The 18,178-nt window shown below is 43.3% G+C and overlaps 1 protein-coding gene across 1 annotated transcript in view; it reads right to left on the bottom strand.

Moving 5' to 3' along the window:
• The window catches only part of slc30a5 (solute carrier family 30 member 5), an 82,261-nt gene that overhangs the window by 5,624 nt on the left and 58,459 nt on the right, over nt 1-18,178 (bottom strand). The window contains exons 14-15 of the mRNA XM_068029444.1: nt 12,050-12,276; nt 4,592-4,720 (exon numbers count right to left, since the gene is read on the bottom strand). Of these exons, the coding sequence (XP_067885545.1) occupies nt 4,592-4,720; nt 12,050-12,276 (356 nt within the window). The remainder of the gene's footprint in view (nt 1-4,591; nt 4,721-12,049; nt 12,277-18,178) is intronic.

Below are 18,178 nucleotides of genomic sequence, written 5' to 3'. Positions count from 1 at the left end.
TTAGAATACTCATGGACAAAGACGAGAGTGGTCCTAAAGGAAGAGTGCTAAATTGGGGGAAGGCCAACAATACCAAAATTCGGCAGGAACTGGGGAATGTAGATTGGGAGCAGCTGTTTGAAGGTAAATCCACATTTGATATGTGGGAGGCTTTTAAAGAGAGGTTGATTAGCGTGCAGGAGAGACATGTTCCTGTGAAAATGAGGGGTAGAAATGGCTAGATTAGGGAACCATGGATGACAGGTGAAATTGTGAGACTAGCTAAGAGGAAAAAGGAAGCACACATAAAGGTCTAGGCGGCTGAAGAAAGACGAAGCTTTGAAAGAATATCAGGATTGTAGGCGCAATCTGAAACGAGGAATTAAGAGGGCTAAAAGGGGTCATGAAATATCTTTAGCAAACAGGGTTAAGGAAAATTCCAAAGCCTTTTATTCATATATAAGGAGCAAGAGGGTAACTAGAGAAAAGGATTGGCCCACTCAAAGACAAAGGAGGAAAGTTATGCGTGGAGTCAGAGAAAATGGGTGAGATTCTAAACGAGTACTTTGCATCGGTATTCACCGAGGAGAGGGACATGACGGATGTTGAGGTTAGGGACAGATGTTTGATTACTCTAGGTCAAGACAGCATAAGGAGGGAGGAAGTGTTGGGTATTCTAAAAGGCATTAAGGTGGACAAGTCCCCAGTCCGGATGGGATCTATCCCAGGTTACTGTGGGAAGCGAGAGGAAATAGTTGGGGCCTTAACAGATATCTTTGCAACATCCTTAAACACGGGTGAGGTCCCGGAGGACTGGAGAATTGCTAATGTTGTCCCCTTGTTTAAGAAGGGTAGCAGGGATAATCCAGGTAATTATAGACCGGTGAGCCTGACGTCAGTGGTAGGGAAGCTGCTGGAGAAGATACTGAGGGATAGGATCTATTCCCATCTGGAAGAAAATGGGCTTATCAGTGATAGGCAACATGGTTTTGTGCAGGGAAGGTCATGTCTTACCAACTTAATAGAATTCTTTGAGGAAGTGACAAAGTTGATTGATGAGGGAAGGGCTGTAGATGTCATATACATGGACTTCAGTAAGGCGTTTGATAAGGTTCCCCATGGTAGGCTGATGGAGAAAGTGAAGGCGCATGGGGTCCAAGGTGTACTAGCTAGATGGATAAAGAACTGGCTGGGCAACAGGAGACAGAGAGTAGCAGTGGATGGGAGTTTCTCAAAATGGAGACGTGTGACCAGTGGTGTTCCACAGGGATCCGTGCTGGGACCACTGTTGTTTGTGATATACATAAATGATTTGGAGGAAAGTATAGGTGGTCTGATTAGCAAGTTTGCAGACGACACTAAGATCGGTGGAGTAGCAGATAGTGAAGGGGACTGTCAGAGAATACAGCAGAATATAGATAGACTGGAGAGTTGGGCAGAGAAATGGCAGATGGAGTTCAATCAGGGCAAATGCGAGGTGATGCATTTTGGAAGATCCAATTCAAGAGTGAACTATACAGAAAATGGAAAAGTCCTGGGGAAAATTGATATACAGAGAGATTTGGGTGTTCAGGTCCATTGTTCCCTGAAGGTGGCAACGCAGGTCAATAGAGTGGTCAAGAAGGCATACGGCATGCTTTCCTTCATCGGACGGAGTATTGAGTACAAGAGTTGGCAGATCATGTTACAGTTGTATAGGACTTTGGTTCGGCCACATTTGGAATACTGCGTGCAGTTCTGGTCGCCACATTACCAAGAGGATGTGGATGCTTTGGAGAGGGTGCAGAGGAGGTTCACCAGGATGTTGCCTGGTATGGAGGGCGCTAGCTATGAAGAGAGGTTGAGTAGATTAGGATTATTTTCATTAGAAAGGCGGAGGTTGAGGGGGGACCTGATTGAGGTGTACAAAATCATGAGAGGTATAGATAGGGTGGATAGCAAGAAGCTTTTTCCCCAGAGTGGGGGATTCAATTACCAGGGGACACGAGTTCAAAGTGAAAGGGGAAAAGTTTAGGGGGGATATGCGTGGAAAGTTCTTTACGCAGAGGGTGGTGGGTGCATGGAACGCACTGCCAGCGGAGGTGGTAGACACGGGCACGATAGCGTCTTTTAAGATGTATCTAGACAGATACATGAATGGGCAGGAAGTAAAGAGATACAGACCCTTAGAAAATAGGCGACAGGTTTAGATAGAGGATTTGGATCGGCGTAGGCTTGGAGGGCCGAAGGGCCTGCTCCTGTGCTGTAATTTTCTTTGTTCTCAATGTTCTTTAGTCATTCCTAGGAGATAGGTGATGCTGGCAAGGTTGTGGGGTGGGGGGGGGGGGGGGGGCGGTGGTGGTGGAGAGCATAGAGAGCAGTGAGGGCGGAGAGCCAGAAGAGGAAGAACGGGGATAGAGGGGAGCACACGTGGAGGTGGGGGAGTGAGTGAGAGTAGGGGGGTGGGGGGGAAAGATAGAGGAGGAAAGAGAAGAAACAGGGGAAGGGCAGAGAGAGATAGGGGAAGGGGAGAAATGTGTTTTTCGGGATCTGCTGGAGATTGGAGGTACAGTTCCAGTGAGTTGAAGCTGCTGCAGTTGCATGGGTCCTGGAAGAAGTATTTAATATGTAGGTAGTGATACAGGGTTAATTAAGGAAAGCCAGCACAGATTTGTTAAGGAAAAATCATGTTTAACTAATTTGCTGCAGTTTTTTGAAGAGGTAACAGAGAGGGTTGGTGAGCATAATGCTGTTGATGTGGTGTACATGGAGTTCCAAATGGCATTTGATACAGTACTGCACAACAGGCTTGTGAGCAAAGTTATTGCTCACGAAATAAAAGGGACAGTAGCAACCTGGATACTAAATTGGCTGAGTGATAGGAAACAGACAGTAGTGGTTAATGGATATTTTACGGACTGGAAGGAGACTTGTAGTGGAGTTCCCCAGGGGTCAGTATTCCGACCTTGCTTTTCCTGATATCCATTAATGACCTTGACCTTGGTATTCAGGGCACAATTTCAAAATTTGCGAATGATCTGTAACTTGGAAGCATTATGAACTGTGAGGAAGATAGTGTGGAACTTCAAAAGGACAGAGGCAAGTTGATGAAATGGGCAGACAAGTGGCAGATGAGATTCAATGCAGAGAAATGTGAAGCGATTCATTTTTGGTAGGAAGATCATGGAAAGACAATGTAAAATAAAGGGTACAACTCTAAAGGGAGTGCAGGAACAGAGGGACCTGGATGTATATGTTGATAAGTCAGTGAAGGTGGCAGGACCGGTTGAGAGCGCAGTTAATAAAACATATAGTATCCTAGGCTTTATTAATAAGGGCATAGAGTACAAAGCAAAGAGGTTGTGTTAAACTTGCATAGAACATTGGTTCAGCCTCAACTGGAGTACTGCGTCAAGTTCTGGGTGTCAGATTTAAGGAAAGATATGAAGTCATTGGAGAGTGCGCAGAAAAGGTGGATGATCCAAGGATGAGGAACTTCATTTACGTAGATAGATCAGAGAAGTTGAAACTGTTTTCCTTGAAGAGAAGAGAAGGCTGAAAGGAGATATGATAGAGGTATTCAAAATCAAGAGGGGTCTGGACAGAGCGGTTTGGGAAAAACTGTTCCCAATCATGAAAGAATCAAGAACGAGTGGGCAAAGATTTACGGTAATTGGTAATAGAAGCAATGGCAACACAAGGGAAAAAAATTTTCACACAGCAAGTGGTTAAGATCTGGAATGCACTGCCATAGAGTGTGGTGGAGGCAGGTTCAATCGAGGCATTCAAAAGGGAATTGGACAGTTATATGAAAAGGAAGTATGTGCAGGGTTATGGGGAGAAGGCAAGGGAATGGCACCAAGTGAATTGCTCACTCGGAGAGCTGGTGCAGACATGATAGGTCGACTGGCCTCCTTCTGTGCTGTAACAATTGACATTCTGAGGTGATATTTGGGAAGTGGATTTTGTCTGCCAATTGTTTAAAGGGACAAGGTGAACCTGGTCATGGGGTATGCTCAACCTGGTGATGTTTGTCTTGTGCCAAGTTTAGAATGCACTCATGGTGAATTAGTCTGGGGAGAGATTCTCCTCTACTTGATTGATTGCAAAAGACTCAGAAAGCAATGACTTGACCTCATGAGAATCTGCTGTACATCTTCCCAACTCATTTAGAGTCTTTGGAATTGTACAATCACTCTTACCCTCCAAAAGTGATAAAAAGTGAGTAATTTTTAAACGATGTTTTATGCATAAAGTACTGAACATGTGGGGTGAAATACCCAAGGAGATACCGGGGCAGTTGGTGTGTTTTTGACAGTATTAATATTTGTTTTTGGGACCGACCAAATGGACTGCAGTTTTTAAATTTGTTTAATATAAAAGAGTCCTCTACTTTCGCATGCCCCTATTTATTCTAGATATTAGTGTAATTATAAGGACACAATTTCTATAGCAAGCTATCTTACTGGATAAGTCATTAGCCGAACAGGTTTGAATTTACATAACACTAGGTCATGTGAAAGAAATAGCAAACTTGAAAAATCAATATAAGCGAGTGCACTGCTTCATATTAATGCTTTCTTAAAAAGCATGACATTAGATATACAACACATAGAACTAAGCAACACTATACCTGATGTACAATTCTCTGCTCTACAACATCTGGCATGACCTGCACATGCATGGTTCCTGCTATCACACTGGCTGAGTGGCGCCAGAAATGAGGATCACGGCAAGATAGAACACCTTCAATTTTCTGGATCTGAAATAGTTTATAACATTCAGTAAACAATTTTACTTAATTATTTTACATATATTCAGAGACTTCTGTAATCTTAAAAACTTTAACACTGAAAAAAGTACAGAAACTGACAGCACAGAAGGAAACAATTCGACCCATCTTATCTGCAAAACTCTTCACTAGAACGATCTCAGAATAATCCCTGCTCTATCCACATAGTCTTGTATCTGCTTCAAATATTTAATCAACATTCTCCTTAAAAGTTGCACTGGTCTTGCCTTCAACTACTCCCAATGGCAAAAAAATTCCATGTTCCAACAACTTTCTACACATTATGCTGACTTATCTATGTACTCTTGTCCTTTATAGCATGCTTTGTGTTTTGTTAAACTCTCTACTTTTGCACCATCAAGAAATGTTAATATCACCTACTGGCATTTATATAGTTCTTTTATCGTACAAAAAGTCTCAAAGCACTGCATGATGTTGCAATAAAAAAAAATGCATACTGAACCAAAGGACTTGTTATGGGAGGTAACCTAAAGCTTGTTCAAAGAGGTGGGTTTTATGGAGGGCCTTAAAGGAGAGAGAGGCACAGGTTTAGGGAGGAAATTCCAAAGCATAGGACCAAGGTGGCTGCCAATGGCGGGACAAAGTGATGAAGAATTGTGTCATAAGACCTTTAAACAAATGTATGAGAATTTTAAACTGGAGGTGTTGGGAGCCATATCAGTAAGCATAAGGGTGATGGATATATATACAATAAGGAAGGCTATACCAAAGAGATGGCCTTCACTTGAACTGTAATGCACCAATATCCTTGAGGAAAGGCTAAATCGAAAGGTAGGAGAGGATTCAACCATGTATGCTTGCCCTTCCCAACCACTTGCTTCTTATCCTCTCCAGATTGTGCATGGAGAGAAATCTTGAGATTGCTACTCTTGAATTTTGTTGATAAATATGCCTAATTCCAAAAACTATTTCACAGAATCATACAGTGCAGAAGAGACCCTTTGGCCCATCGACTCTGCACCGATGCATTAAAGACACCTGACCTGTCTACCTAATCCCATTTGATAGCACTTGGCCCATAGCCTTGAATGTTATGATGTGTCAAGTGCTCATCCAGGTACTTTTTAAAGGATGCGAGGCAACCCGCCTCTGCCACCCTCCCAGGCAGTGCATTCTAGACCGTCACCACCCTCTGGGTAAAAAAGTTCTTCCTCAAATTCCCCTTAAACCTCCACCCCTCACCTTAAACGTGTGTCCCCTCGTAACTGACACTTCAACTAAGGGGAACAGCTGCTTCTTATCCACTCTGTCCATGCCCCTCATAATCTTGTACACCTCGATTAGGTCATCCCTCAATCTTCTCTGCTCCAGCGAAAACAACCCAAGCCTATCCAACCTCTCTTCATAGCTTAAATATTCCATCCCAGGCAACATCCTGGTGAATCGCCTCTGCACCCCCTCCATTGCCATCACATCCTTCCTATAATGGGGCGACCAGAATTGCACACAGTACTCCAGCTGTGGCCATACCAAAGTTCTATACAACCCCAACATGACCTCCCTGCTTTTGTAATCTATACCTCGATTGATAAAGGCAAGTGTCCCATATGCCTTTTTCACCACCCTATTAACCTGCCCTTCTGCCTTCAGAGATCTATGGACAAACACGCCAAGGTCCCTTTGTTTCTCGGAACTTTCCAGTGTCAGGCCATTCATTGAATACTTCCGTGTCCCATTACTCCTTCCAAAGTGTATCACCTCACACTTTTCAGGGTTAAACTCCATTTACCACTTTTCTGCCTATTTGACCATCCCGTCTATATCTTCCTGTAACCTAAGACACTCAACCTCACTGTTAACCACTCGGCCAATCTTTGTGTCATCCGCGAACTTACTGATCCTACCCCCCACATTGTCATTTCTATAAACGACATAGATGACTAACAGTAGGGGACCCAGCACAGATCCCTGTGGTACGCCACTGGACACTGGCTTCCAGTCACTAAAACAGCCGTCTGTCATCACGCTCTGTCTCCTACAGCTAAGCCAATTTTGAATCCACCTTATCAAGTTACCTTGTATCCCATGTGCATTTGCATTCTTGATAAGTCCCCCATGTGGGATCTTGTCAAAGGCTTTGCTGAAATCCATGTAAACCACATCAAACTGCACTACCCTCATCCACACACCTGGTCACATGCTCAAAAAATTCAATCAAATTTGTTAGGCATGACTTCCCTCTGACAAAGCCATGCTAACTATTCCTAATCAAATTTTGCCTCTCCAAGTGAAGATAGATTCTCTCCTTCAGAATTTTCTCCAGTAGTTTCCCCACCACTACCAGTGAGACTCACTGGTCTGTAGTTCCCTTGCTTATCTCTACAACCTTTCTTAAATAGTGGGACCACATTAGCTGTTCTCCAGTCCTCTGGCACCTCCCCCATGGCCAGAGAGGAATCAAAAATTTGGGTCAGTGCCCATGCAATCTCCACCCTCGCCTCCCACAGCATCCTGGGACACAAATCATCCTGACCTGGGGATTTGTCCACTTTTAAGCCTGCCAAAACCTCCAATACTTTGTCACTCCCTATGACAATTTGCTCAAAAACCTCACAGCCTCTCTCTCTGAGTTCCATATCTACATCCTCATTCTCTTGGGTGAAGACAGATGTGAAGTATTCGTTCAACACCCTACCAATGTCCTCTGGCTCCACCCACAGATTTCCCCCTTGGTCCCTAATGGGTCCTACTCTTTCCCTGGTTATCCTCTTCCCATTGATATACTTATAGAATATCTTGGGATTTTCCCTACTTTTACCAGCCAGAGCTTTCTCATATTCCCTCTTTGCTCTAATTGCTTTCTTAAGCTCTTTCTTAAGTTCTTACACTTTCTGTACTCCACTAATGCTTCTGTTGATTTGCACTCCTTGTATTTGCTAAAAGCCTCTCTTTTCCTTCTCATCGTACCCTGAATGCTTCTGTTCATCCATGGTTCTCTGGGCTTGTTGCTCCTATCTATTACCCTAGAGGGAACATGTTGGGCCTGTACCCTCCCAATTTCCTTTTTGAATTCCACCCCCCCTCCCCCCCTGCTCTTCTGTAGATTTCCTGACAAGTAACTCTTTCTTGTCTACCTTGGCCAGATCCTGCCTTGTTTTACTAAAATTCGCCCTCCCCCAATCCAAAACCAACTTTTTGCAACTTGTCTATTTCTTTCTCCATAACAAGCTTAAATTGTACCATTTAGTGGTCGCTATCACCAAAATGCTCCCCCGCCAACACATCAACCACCTGTCCAACTTCATTCCCCAGAATTAGGTCCAGCACTGCACCCTCTTTTGTTGGATCCTCTACATATGGAGCTAAGAAGTTCTTCTGTATACATTTTAAGAACCCCACTCCATCTAAGCCCTTAACACGATGACTATCCCAATTAATGTTGGGACGGGCGGCACAGTGGCGCAGTGGTTAGCACTGCAGCCTCACAGCTCCAGCGACCCGGGTTCAATTCTGGGTACTGTCTGTGTGGAGTTTGCAAGTTCTCCCTGTGTCTGCGTGGGTTTTCTCCGGGTGCTCCGGTTTCCTCCCACAAGCCAAAAGACTTGCAGGTTGGTAGGTAAATTGGCCATTATAAATTGCCACTAGTATAGGTAGGTGGTAGGGAAATATAGGGACAGGTGGGGATGTTTGGTAGGAATATGGGATTAGTGTAGGATTAGTATAAATGGGTGGTTGATGGTCGGCACAGACTCGGTGGGCCGAAGGGCCTGTTTCAGTGCTGTATCTCTAAACAAATAAACATAAACAAGTTGAAATCACCTAATATAATTACCCTATTATTTTTACACACCTCTGCAAATTGCACACATATTTGCTCCTCAATTTCCCGCTGACTATCTGGGGGTCTATAATAAACACCTAGCAATGTGGCTGTCCCTTTTTTACTCCTCCATGATATCATCTCTCCTTACCGCAGTAACTGACTCCTTAACTAATACTGCAATGCCCCCTCCTCTTTTGCCCCTCCTCTGTCTCGCCTGAAGATTCTCTATCCCAGGATATTGAGCTTCCAATCCTGCCCCTCTCTCAACCATATCTCCATGACGGCTACAATATCTCAATTCCACGTGTCAATCCTTGCCCTTAACTCATCCGTTTTACCTGTAATACTCCTGGCATTAAAGTAGAGGCCATCCATCCTGGTCTTACTCCCTTGAAACTTACTTCCGCTGTATTCCCTCTGACTGGTTTGCTTTCCTGTGTTTAGCTGTGTCCCTATTCTGCTAGGAGTCTGCATCCCCTCCCCCTGCCAAATTAGTTTAAACTCTACCCAATAGCACTAGCAAACCCGCCAGCAAGGATGTTAGTCCCCCTCTGGTTCAGATGTAGACCGTCCCGCTTGTACAGGTCCCACCTTCCCCAGAAATGGTCCCAGTGGTCCAGGAATCTAAAACCCTCCCTCCTGCACCAACTCCTAAGCCACGCATTCTCTGTGCTATTCTCCTATTTCTATACTCGCTAGCACGTGGCAAGATTTCAAGCGTACTTCCATATAATTGGTTTCAATGTGAACGATGACTTCTGGGTATTCTTTCCTCCTGTCCCATGTTTTCCACCTACTCCAACGTCCTTCACCTACGCTGGCACTGGGTTGAGCAAAGTTTTTAAAATTCCTCCATGGCCTCGCTCCCTTATCAGTGTAATGCCTCTAACCCACCGAGATATTTGGGCTCCTCCAATTCCAGCTTCTTGTACAACCCCAATTTTAATTGCTCCACCATTGGCAGCTGTGCTTTCAGCTGTCTGGGCCCTAAGCTCTTGAATTGTCTTCCTAAACCCCTCTGCCTTTTTTCCTCCTTTAAGACACTCATTAGGTCATCTGCCTTAATACCTCCTTATGTGACTTGGTGTAAAATTTTGTTCGATAACACTCCTGTGAAGTGCCTTGGGACGCTATATAAACACACGTTTTTGTTGGCACCAGGAAGGCATTTGGTGTTCTGTTTACGATTACAAAAAAAGGCTATTTATTCTCTTGACTATAGGATCTCCCACTATCACCACTCTCCTCGTGTTGTGATCTATCTGACTTTCAATGTTCCTCAGGGATACTCTCCTACTGAGTCCCTGTTCAGCCCGCAGTGGTCTGATACTACACAGTTATTGGACAGCTCCGATAATTCAGGGACTCCCTGCAATTTGTCTCGCTCTGCTGGTTCTACAGATGGCCAATGACTTCTCCTTCTACACAATCCATGTCCTGAATGGTGCAGCACTGCTTATTGAATGACCACGGGAAGGGGAACAGTACTGTTGAGGAGGGTGTGTATGCTAAAAAAGACATTGGATGCAAGTTTAATCTAAAAACAAAATTCTCTTACAGTTTGCCCGACAGAGAACCAATTCTGCTGTTTTGTCAGTAAGCTGCTTCATCATGTTGCTGCAGATCAGCAATGTTAACAGTCCTGGATGCTGAACCGGATCTTAATTTTAATATTCTCATCCTTGTTTCCAAATCCTTGTATGACCTCTCCCTCTAACTACTCCAACCCTACATCCCTCCGAGATCTCTGCGCTCCTCTCATTCTGGCCTCTTGCGCATTCCTGATTTTAATCATTCCAGTGCTGGCAGCCTTGGGCCTAAGCTCTGGAATTCTATCCCTAAACCTCTCTCTCTTCCTTTAAGACACTCCTCAAAACCTACCTCTTTGACCAAGCTTTTGGTCATCTGCCCTCATATTTCCTTGTTTTGCTCGGTGTCAAATTTTGTTTAACACTCCTGTGAAGTGCCTTGGGGTGTTTTTCTATGCTAACTGTGCTATATAAATGCAAGCTGTTAAGTTTCAGTGCTCTTGGCATTAATTGAGGTCTTGGTGCTGTTTCTTTCAAGCAAAGAGGTAGGATTGCAGTCTGGAATGTAGCCTAATGTACAGCAAACACAGAATCTTCACCATGGTGGTGAAGAGGATATATCTCCATATGTGGCTCAGTATCAAATTTTGTTTGTTAATGTTCCTCTGAAGTGCCTTTTGACTTTTTTCTAAACTGAAGGCGTCATATAAATGCAAGTTGTTGTTTTTGAGGCAGCAGCAGTAGTACTAAAATTGATGACCATTTAAGCCAACCTAATCTACCAACATGGCTAGCAGCTACTCGTGGCCTTCCAGTCACATGCTGGCTATCTGGAAAGTTGCAGTATAGATCATAATAACTGGAGTTTCTAACAGGTAACTGTTTAAAAAATCCCTAAGATTTCCATTATTGTACCAGTCTTCTTCAATGTTACCAAAATGCAACATTTTGTTATTTTTAAATGTTTTATGGTGTGGTGTAAATGTGTAAAAATAACCAGTATTTTAGGTCAGTTATGAAGGCAGGTTGAGGAAGCTATCTCTGGATTCTCATAGGTAAAGAGAGAGATTATGGGTCCATTGTTTAAAAAAGGCAACCATTACATTATATTTAAAAGCACTCTAGGAAATGAGAAGCAGAGAATAATTACAAGCTAAACACAAAACCTTACCAGAAGAAATAGCCTCTTTTTAAAAAAATGTCAACTAACAGAACGGACTGCTGTCTAATCTAATACTGACTTGATCAAGGCTGAATGGAACTAGATCAATTCTCAATTCAGTAGTGTGGATGAATGTGGGTTTAAAGTAGGAAGACTAAAAATAACTAAATAATGGCTAGCTTAAGTTCTGAATCAAAATTTGGATGATTGAATAGCCTCGAGGGGCTGAATATGTTTCTCACTCCTGGCTTCATACATCTATTTATAGAAATGTGAAACCACTAACAGTCCAATAGCAAGACTGCCTAAAGCTTCCGTAAAAAGAAAATCTCTACATGCAATAGATCTTCTTCTTTTGGGCCTCCTTATCTCGAGAGACAATGGATATGCGCCTGGAGGTGGTCAGTGGTTTGTGAAGCAGCGCCTGGAGTGGCTATAAAGGCCAATTCTGGAGTGACAGGCTCTTCCACAGGTGCTGCAGAGAAATTTGTTTGTCAGGGCTGTTGCACAGTTGGCTCTCCCCTTGCGCCTCTGTCTTTTTTCCTGCCAACTACTAAGTCTCTTCGACTCGCCACAATTTAGCCCTGTCTTTATGGCTGCCCGCCAGCTCTGGCGAATGCTGGCAAGACTGCCTAAAGCTTCCGTAAAAAGAAAATCTCTACATGCCATAGATCACTGTTGTAATAATGAAGTAGATATACCAAACTACACATGAAGTCATACGGTAGTAACTATTAATCACTTCTGAAAGTTACATTTCGCAAGTATGAATTTTTATGAAAAAATATAAAATTTTCTATCGTTGGATGTAAATAGATTCTGACCTTATTTAGGGCATTACTGAGATGTTTCTCATATTCTGGTGGGGTCCGTAGCAGCAACAATTGGCAAGCATCTTTCATAAGAGGGATGACACTTAGGAATATTAACACAGCAATGAAGAGAGAGCAAATAGGATCTGCAATTAGCCATCCAAATTGACGAATTAGAAGAGACGAGATGATCACTCCAACACTGCCCAGTGTGTCTGCCAGGACATGCAGAAATACTCCTGTAACAGAAAATGTAATATAAACAATGGAATGCACAGGAATGGAAAAGACCACGGAAGTTCTATTTTGACAGTCCAATGTCTGGGAAATAGATCCCACAATACCTGTCTACCCCTCTATCAACAACTTTTTGTGTTATTCAACTCTGTTTTCAATCAGCTGATACAATTACTTCCATTGCTACCCTTGGCAGACCATTCCATACGTTCATCATTGGCAGCATAAATCAACTGTGTCTTTTTCACCCTTCCCCAAGTTTATGGTTGAGCCCTTTTGTTGTAGAATATATGCCTGTTAAACAAATTGATGTTTAGATTATTCAGGTTAAAATGTAAGACTTAGACCTTTCACAGCATCAGCAGGTCCCAAAGCGCTTTTCAGCCAATGAAGAACTTTGAAGTCAAGTCAATTTGCATACAGCAAGGTCCCTTAAACAGCAATATGATAAAGACCAGATAATCTGTTTTAGTAAGGAATAAATATTGACCAAGCACCAGAGAGAACTCTCCTGCTGTTCTCTGAAATAGCAGTGGTTAACACCGCAGCCTCACAGCTCCAGCGACCCGGGTTCAATTCTGGGTACTGCCTGTGTGGAGTTTGCAAGTTCTCCCTGTGTCTGCGTGGATTTCCTCCGGGTGCTCCGGTTTCCTCCCACATGCCAAAGACTTGCAGGTTGATAGGTAAATTGGCCATTATAAATTGCCCCTAGTATAGGTAGGTGGTAGGGAAATATAGGGACAGGTGGGGATGTGGCAGGAATATGGAATTAGTGTAGGATTAGTATAAATGGGTGGTTAATGGTCGGCACAGACTCGGTGGGCCGAAGGGCCTGTTTCAGTGCCGTATCTCTAAATAAATAAATAAATAATAAAAGAGTACAATGGAATCTTTTACATTCTCCGAGAGGACAGTTGAGGCTTCGGATTAACGTTTCATCCAAATGTTATGAACCCTGGACTTCGTAACATTATGTTTTTGAAACTGTAATTTTTAAAAGTTTAAGATGGAGTCTGAGAAATAGGGTGACCTCACAACCACCCTGCTCGAGAACTAGACAGAAATCTTGGTTACCAGGACAACAGAGAACACAGATCAAAGTCGTTCTTTTGAAAAACCACGACTGCACGAGTATAACACCTGAAGAACACTGGGTTTCACCCTCACAGACTTTCGGATCGTAAACAAGGAGTCAGTGATTCGGACGATGCAAATGTACCAGGCAGCTGTTAACACCTGGAAACAAAGGAAGGCCCATGTGGCTCTGTGAAACCAGGTTCCTGATTTTGCATTTGGAAAAGGACAATAAGCTAGTGATGATTGATTCTAGATAAATTTAACATTTTTTGAAGACAGACAGAAAGAAAGGAAAGCAGCAGTTGCAGCCTCAGAGTAGGCTGTAAGAAAGGAAGACAATCAGTGATGGCAGCCCCAAGGGAAGGGTGGGGGGTGGATGGTGAACACCTGCTCGCAGAGAATACTGATAGTGAAAGGCCGCAAAGACCTGAATCGTTTTTGAAAGTTGAGATTTGTGGAGAAGTAAAAGCCCAACAGGATCACCAGGAATCGCCTTATTCATGGATTTCCAAGTCGAAAGTGTCAGAGAAGCGAGCAACGAGGACATTGATTTTGAATAGGGCTGGGAGATTCAACCCATTGCAACTGGGAGGGGTGTGGGATTTTTAACCACAAATATTTATACATTACACAGTCCTCTTTGGTAAAATATGGTGTGAGGTTTTCAAGTATTTTAATAAGTAAAGAAAATACCATTCTTTGTAAGTAGCCTATACCCCAGATTCCAAAGTACTATTTAGTCAATGGGGATTTCTTTTAGTCAAGTTGTTATAATAGAAGTCTTAAAACGTGAAATATTATCGTGTAATTCTTTGAATTGGTCTGGGGGTTCATATCTCTTATTTTAAGAGCAACTGTCTCACTGAGGCCATAACACAAAGAATGATATTTCCAACAATGCAGCACTCCCCCTATTCTGCATGGAGTGTTGGCCTAGATTTTGTGTTCAAGTCTCTGGAGTGGGACTTGAACTCACTACCTCCTGACCCAGAGATGAGACGGCTACCAACTAAGCCATGGCTGATACCTTAAAGTTCAATGCTATATTGTTCCAAATAATCAGTCACATCATCAAGCAGTATTAAAATGATGCGATCCAACATTTAAAAACTAAACTTCTAATTTCTCAACAGCTGAGTAAATTAGGCAATAGGCGGCTGAGTTTTATAGTGCTCAGGAAAGAGTCAACAGCTTAAGAGAAAAAGAGAAGGGAGAAAGAGATAAAAGTGAAAAAAAAAACTTGCAACAGAGTCACCCTCTGAACATACAAAAGCACAGCAATTACAATTAATTACATATGAACCAGTCACTGCTACGTTGGCAGAAAAAGTAAACTCGGTTTGAGGTGGTAAACACACTTTTACATTTTGGTAATTTGTGGATTTTCTCTGAAGGGTAAAACTCCCTCTCAAAGCCATTTATAGTTTTATATTTTTCTCTTTTCCAATGGGAGTGTAGTGGGAACTCCCTCCCATCACATCTAATCAGCCCTCAGCATCAGACTAACAACCTATACACTTAATAGTAAAATAAAAGCAAAATACTGCAGATGCTAGAAATCTGAAATAAAAACAAGAAATTCTGGAAATGCTCGGCAAGTCTGGCAGCATCTGTGGACATAGAATCAGAGTTAACGTTTCAGGTCAGTGACCCTTCATCAGAACTGGCAAAGGTTAGAGATGTAATAGGTTTTAAACAAATAAAGCAGGGGTAGAGCAAGAGATAACAAAAGGCAAGGTGTTGATAGGACAGGGTCACAAAGAATACCTGACCAGGTGGTCATGGAGCAACGGCAAATGCTATGTTAATGGTGTGTTGAAAGAAAGCGTTAGTGCAGCGAGGATGGTAATGGACAGAAAAATGAACAACCCTAGCCCAAACATGAAAAAACAGTGGGCAGGCACATGGTAAGAAAAATGAATGATGAAACAAAATAAAATAAAATTTAAAAAAATGAAAATAAAAAGGGGCGGGGGGGGGGGGGGGGGGGGGGAGGGGGTGCGGGAAGCCATCATGCTCTGAAATTATTGAACTCAATGTTCAGTCCAGCAGGCTGTAGTGTGCCTAATCGGTAAATGAGATACTGTTCCTCGAGCTTGCGTTTATGTTCACTGGGACACTGTAGCAAGCCCAGGACAGATATGTGGGCATGAGAGCATGGGGGAGGGGGTGGGTGTTGAAATGGCAAGCAACCAGAAGCTTGGGGTCATGCATTCGGACTGAGTGGAGGTGTTTGGCAAAGCGGTCACCCAATCTGCGTTTGGGTGACCGCTTTACGGAACACCTCCCCTCAGTCCAAAGAAACATAGAAAATAGGAGCAGGAGTAGGCCATTCGGCTCTTTGGGCCTGCTCCGCCATTCAAAAAAGATCACGGCTGATCGCCTAATTCAGTACCCTGTTCCCGCTTTCTCCTCATATCCCTTGATCCCTTTGGCATTAAGAATGCACGACCCCGAGCTTCCGGTTGCTTGCCATTTCAACACACTCCCCTGCTCTCATGCCCACCTATCTGTCCTGGGCTTGCTGCAGTGTTCCAGTGAACATCAAAGCAAGCTCGAGGAACAGCATCTCGTTTACCGATTAGGCATGCTACAGCCTGCTGGACTGAACATTGAGTTCAACCACTTCAGAGCATGACAGCACTAGCCCCACCCACACCCCCCGCCCCCCACCTTTTTATTTTCAGTTTTTTTTTCTTTTTATTTTCTTTTATTTTGTTGCATCATTCATTTTTCTAACCATGTGCCTGCTCACTGTTTTTTTACATGTTTGTGCTTTGGGCCAGGGCTGTTAATTTTTCTGTCCATTAACACCCTCGCTGCACTAACGCTTTCTCTACCAACACACCACAAACATACCATTTGCCTTTGCTCCATGACCTTCCAGTCAGTTGTTCTCGGTGACCCTGCCCTTTCAACACTGCCTTTCGTTATCTCTTCACCCACCCCCACTTAAAACCCTTCACATTTCTAACCTTTGCCAGTTCTGATGAAGGGTCACTGACCTGAAACGTTAACGTTTCTTCTTTCTCCATAGATGCTGCCAGACCTGCTGAATATTTCCAACATTTCTTGTTTTTATTATACACTTAACAGGGTCTCCAATACAGAAAAGCCCAAAGCATGTTCACAGTGGAAATAAAGGCAGTGGCAAAAATGGGCTATCTTATGCGATCATAAGAAATAGGAGCAGGAGCCTCTCGATCCTATTCTGCCATTCAATAAGATCATGGCTGATCTGATTGTGGCCTTAATTAACTCCACTTTCCTGCCTTCCCCCATAACTCTTGGTTCCCTTGTCGATCAAAAATCTGTCTAAATGAGTCTCGAATATATTCGATGACCCAGCCCCCACCGCTCTCAGGAAAAGAGAATTCCAAAGATTATCGACCCTTGAGGGAAAAAATTCCCTCCTTAATTCAGTCTTAAAGGGGAGATGCCTTATTTTTAAACTGTGCCCGCTAGTTCCAGATTCCCCCATGAGGGGAAACATCCTCTCGGTGTCTACCCTTGTCAAGCCCCCTCAGAATCTTATATGTTTCAAAAATATCACTTCTCATTCTTGTAAACTCCAATGTGTATAGGCCCAACCTGCTCCACTTCCCTCATAAGACACCTTCATCCCAGGAATTAGCCTAGTGAATCTTCTCCAAACTGCTTCCAATACAAGTACATCCCTTAAGCAAGGAGCTCAAAACTTTACACAGTACTCGAGGGGCGGTCTCACAAATGTCCTGTACATTGTAGTAAGACTTCCCTACTTTTATACTCCATCCTCCATGCAATAAAAGCCAACATCCATTTGCCTTCCTAATTACTAACTGCACCTGCATGCTAATTTTTTGTGAATCATTTACAAGGATCCCAGATCCCTCTGCAGTCTCTCTCCATTTAAAAAATATGCTGCTTCTCTATTCTTCCTGCGGAAGTGGAGAACCTCACATTTTAGAGTCAGTCACTTATGGCACAAAAGGAGGCCATTCGGCCCATTAAGTCCATGCCAATTCTTCACTGAGCTATGTGGTAAGTTCCACTCCCCAGCTCGATCCTCTTGGCCCTGCAAATCTATTTGTTTCAGGTGGTCAGCCAACTTCTTCTTGAAGTCATTGATTATTTCCACCTCCACCACCCTTGTGAGCAGCGAGTTCCAGGTCATTATGACCCGCTGCGTAAAAAAAGTGCTCCCCCTGCATCTTTTGCCCAAAACCTTCAATCTCTGTTCCCTAGTTCTTGTACTATTTGTTAATGGGAATACTTTTTCCTTGTCTAACTTATCTAAGCCGGTCATAATCTTGTACACTTCTCTTAAATCTCCCCTCAATCTCCTTTGTTTTAAGTAGTACAAACCCAGCTTTTCCAACCTAACCTTGTAACTAAAATCCTCCATCCCTGGAACCATTCTGGTAAAATCTCATCTCAAGGACCTGTGGTAACCTGAACTGGATGAAATACTCCAATTGGCATCTAACCAGAGCTTTGTAAAGGTTCAGAATAACTTCCCCGCTTTTGTACTCAATGCCTCTATTTATGAAGCCCAAGATCCCATATGCTTTACTAACTATTCTCTCAATATGTCCTGCCACCTTCAAAGAGCGATGCACATGCACTCCCAGCTCCCTCTGTTCCTCCACACTCTTTAGAAATGTGCCATTAAGTATATGTTGCCTCTCCCTATTCCTTCTGCCAAAATACATCACCTCACACTTGTCAGTATTAAATTCCATTTGCCACCTCTCTGTCCATTCTACTAGCCTATTTATGTTCTGTTGCAGGCGGTGCACATCATCCTCACTGTTTGCCGCACCTGTAAGTTTGGTGTCATTAGCA

The sequence above is a fragment of the Heterodontus francisci genome, chromosome 4 (genome assembly GCF_036365525.1).
Source record: "Heterodontus francisci isolate sHetFra1 chromosome 4, sHetFra1.hap1, whole genome shotgun sequence".
Classification (NCBI taxonomy): Eukaryota; Metazoa; Chordata; class Chondrichthyes; order Heterodontiformes; family Heterodontidae; genus Heterodontus; species Heterodontus francisci.
The sequence above is the reverse complement of the archived record's forward strand: the minus strand, read 5'-3'. Positions and strand labels throughout refer to the sequence as shown.